Below are 2599 nucleotides of genomic sequence, written 5' to 3'. Positions count from 1 at the left end.
AAGATGACCGCCTCTCACTTCTTGAGATATATAAGCTGGGTTCAAAAGCCGGGGAAACGTTTTTTTGGAGCTGCTCTCCTCTTCGAAGGTAATCGGTTTCTTCTTCTGTTTTATTCTTTGCTTCTACGGATATTGGCGGATTTTATCAATCCCTTATCACGATAAAGGTTAATATTCCTTACTGTTGCGTATTCACAAAACAAATCGACTTCCTCACAAACGTTTTCGCACTAAGCGCTTCATTTGGATAGATTTGATTGGAGTTTGATTATCCAACCACTGAGCTCGGCAAATAAATTATCCGGCAGTCTTTACTATTTCACGACACTTACGATACAGAATCGCTGCATTATATTTTCGTTCCATTGTTATGTGGTTATCACTTTTGTATTCTATATTTTTATCCTTATCTCTATTATTACTGAGTGGCGGCGATATTTGTTAGACAAATTGAAACAACAATAATGCTGAGAATGACGAAGAATTTCTTGCAGTTGGAAAATTTGTGATTGTGAACTGAAACAAAAATCATTCATATTATCATTTTCTTGTTTCAACTTTCCCATCGACTTTTCCAGTATGAGTTTATTTTAAATTTAAGACAGTAGCCTTCAATGGTGATGCAGTACAAATGGTCTTTATTGGTTATCGGCGAAGAAATCAAACTAAACAATCTCCTCAAGCTCCCCAAGCATTTCCTAACTCAGATTTACTTGGGACTCTTTTATTGGGTTCATTGCTAGGGTCAGCGTATGGCAGAGGATTCCCATATTATCCTTCGATGATGCTCATCAGTTCAAAATGCCTTTCTCTTCAATTAAAATTGATTTAATGAATGGTTCAATCAATAAAATTTATGACTTAAAACTGAAACGAAAATCATTTATATCATTTTCTTCTTTGTAACTAATTAAATAAGCGATCGAAAAATTAACCTTCTTAATTCGAACAAACAACAAACAATCATCAACATTTTGTTTTCTCCGATAATAATTTGGTCTGTTCATTGTTTGAGGTTCTGATATGATTATTCAGTTCATTGCGGTTTGGAATGATACTGTTACAATACTGCTTTCAGTTAGAACAAGCAAATGATGAAATATTTGATAGTAATGTTGTAAAAAAGGATCACAATGAATAGCTAACTTCTCATTTGTTTTTTCATTCAGACATTTGATAGAGAAATATTTTCATTTTTTTTTAAATTACTATTTGGTTAAAAAAATTTTTATTTAAATTTTCCTGAATCGAAATTTCAAAAAATTTTATTACTTTAGAAAATTTTATTACCTTAGTATTTGATAATGAAATTAGAAGATGGCATACGGAGTACAGTTAATTTAAACGAACAGTCAATAGTCGAGTTGAGCGAGACGAAGATGGCCCTGATTTGATCTTCAAACAAGATTTTCTTTAAGAATGCATTGAATCTCCTTCTTGGCGCCTTTATATTGCCCATAAGTGGGTTGGGCTTACGACAAGGGAATAACTTCAAATAAGGTCTTCACAAAGCTGATAATAATTTCCTGGTGCAAGAGAAAATTGTATAAAAGACTAGATTTCTTCTTTATATGAAGAGGAAATTGCTGGCAATCATCTTACTAGACGTACAGCTTTCTCATAGTTTGTATGGAAATTAGCTAGCGGATGTGGGTAATTTCAATATCAAAGGAAAGGACATTTTTACACGATTGAGTTTAGATAACAGACTCATTACTTTAGATATAGAAAATACATTATATATATTTTTTGTATAATGTGATGAATCTTTTATCACGGAAAAGTTTTTTACAACAAATTCTTTAGCTGTTTGGCCGTATTGCAATTTCCTTCGGTTTTTTCCGACAAGTGTAATTCATAATCCTCAGCTGAACTTACTTAAGAAGAAAAAACTTACTTTACGTCTCACTTAGAAAGAGATAATAGAAAATATTGTCATTACTACTTCTTCCTGTATTACAACTCAAGTAAGGTTGATTCTCTGAAATATTAGGAATACCGTTATTTATCTAGCTAATTAACAAATCTTTTCATCAAATAGGTAAAGCATAAAAGCATAATGCTCTGTACAACAGCAACATTACCAATAGAATCGTTACGCCAAAACCTGTAGAAATATGTGAAAATCCCGAAACAACCTATTCAGTCAGCTAAAGCATTTCCCGTTTTCCTTAACTCTTGATCTTTGCTCTTTCCTTTGAGAGTATGCTTTTCCTGATCAAACTCACTAACTAAAAATGTAATGATGACAGTAGGAAAAATGGTTAATGATAGGAAGAAAGGTAAGATAAACGATATGGAATAACAATGGTGAAGAGATATTACTTCAAATGACAATAATGATCTGTCGCTTAATATTTCACTTCTCATGTAATGTATAGCTTGTTACGATGACATTACTCCAAGATATTTCATTAATTTCCTTAGATGCATCAATATTTGCATATTTGTGGCGCACGTAAATTCATTACATGTAGCGCGCTTTTTTGAATCACAAATTGGAATCCTCTCGAGTTTTACTTAATTTCCTTGGTGTTGTGAAAGTTTGATTATCTGAGTTGAATAGTTTCAGCAATAATATATTTGATATTTATTTGTT

General features: G+C 32.1%; 1 protein-coding gene across 1 annotated transcript; it reads left to right on the top strand.

The window, feature by feature from the left end:
• Positions 1 to 3: 3 nt before the first annotated feature.
• On the top strand, positions 4 to 832 carry LOAG_14476 (hypothetical protein; the record flags this gene model as incomplete). Its single annotated transcript, XM_003149972.1, has 2 exons — positions 4 to 88; positions 606 to 832. 2 exons carry the CDS (start codon positions 4 to 6, stop codon positions 830 to 832), a joined length of 312 nt encoding a protein of 103 aa, XP_003150020.1.
• Positions 833 to 2599: the final 1767 nt, after the last annotated feature.

Source organism: Loa loa (assembly GCF_000183805.2).
Source record: "Loa loa unplaced genomic scaffold supercont3.898, whole genome shotgun sequence".
Taxonomy (NCBI): domain Eukaryota; kingdom Metazoa; phylum Nematoda; class Chromadorea; order Rhabditida; family Onchocercidae; genus Loa; species Loa loa.
Note: the sequence above shows the minus strand (reverse complement) of the source record. Positions and strands in the feature narration are given on the sequence as shown.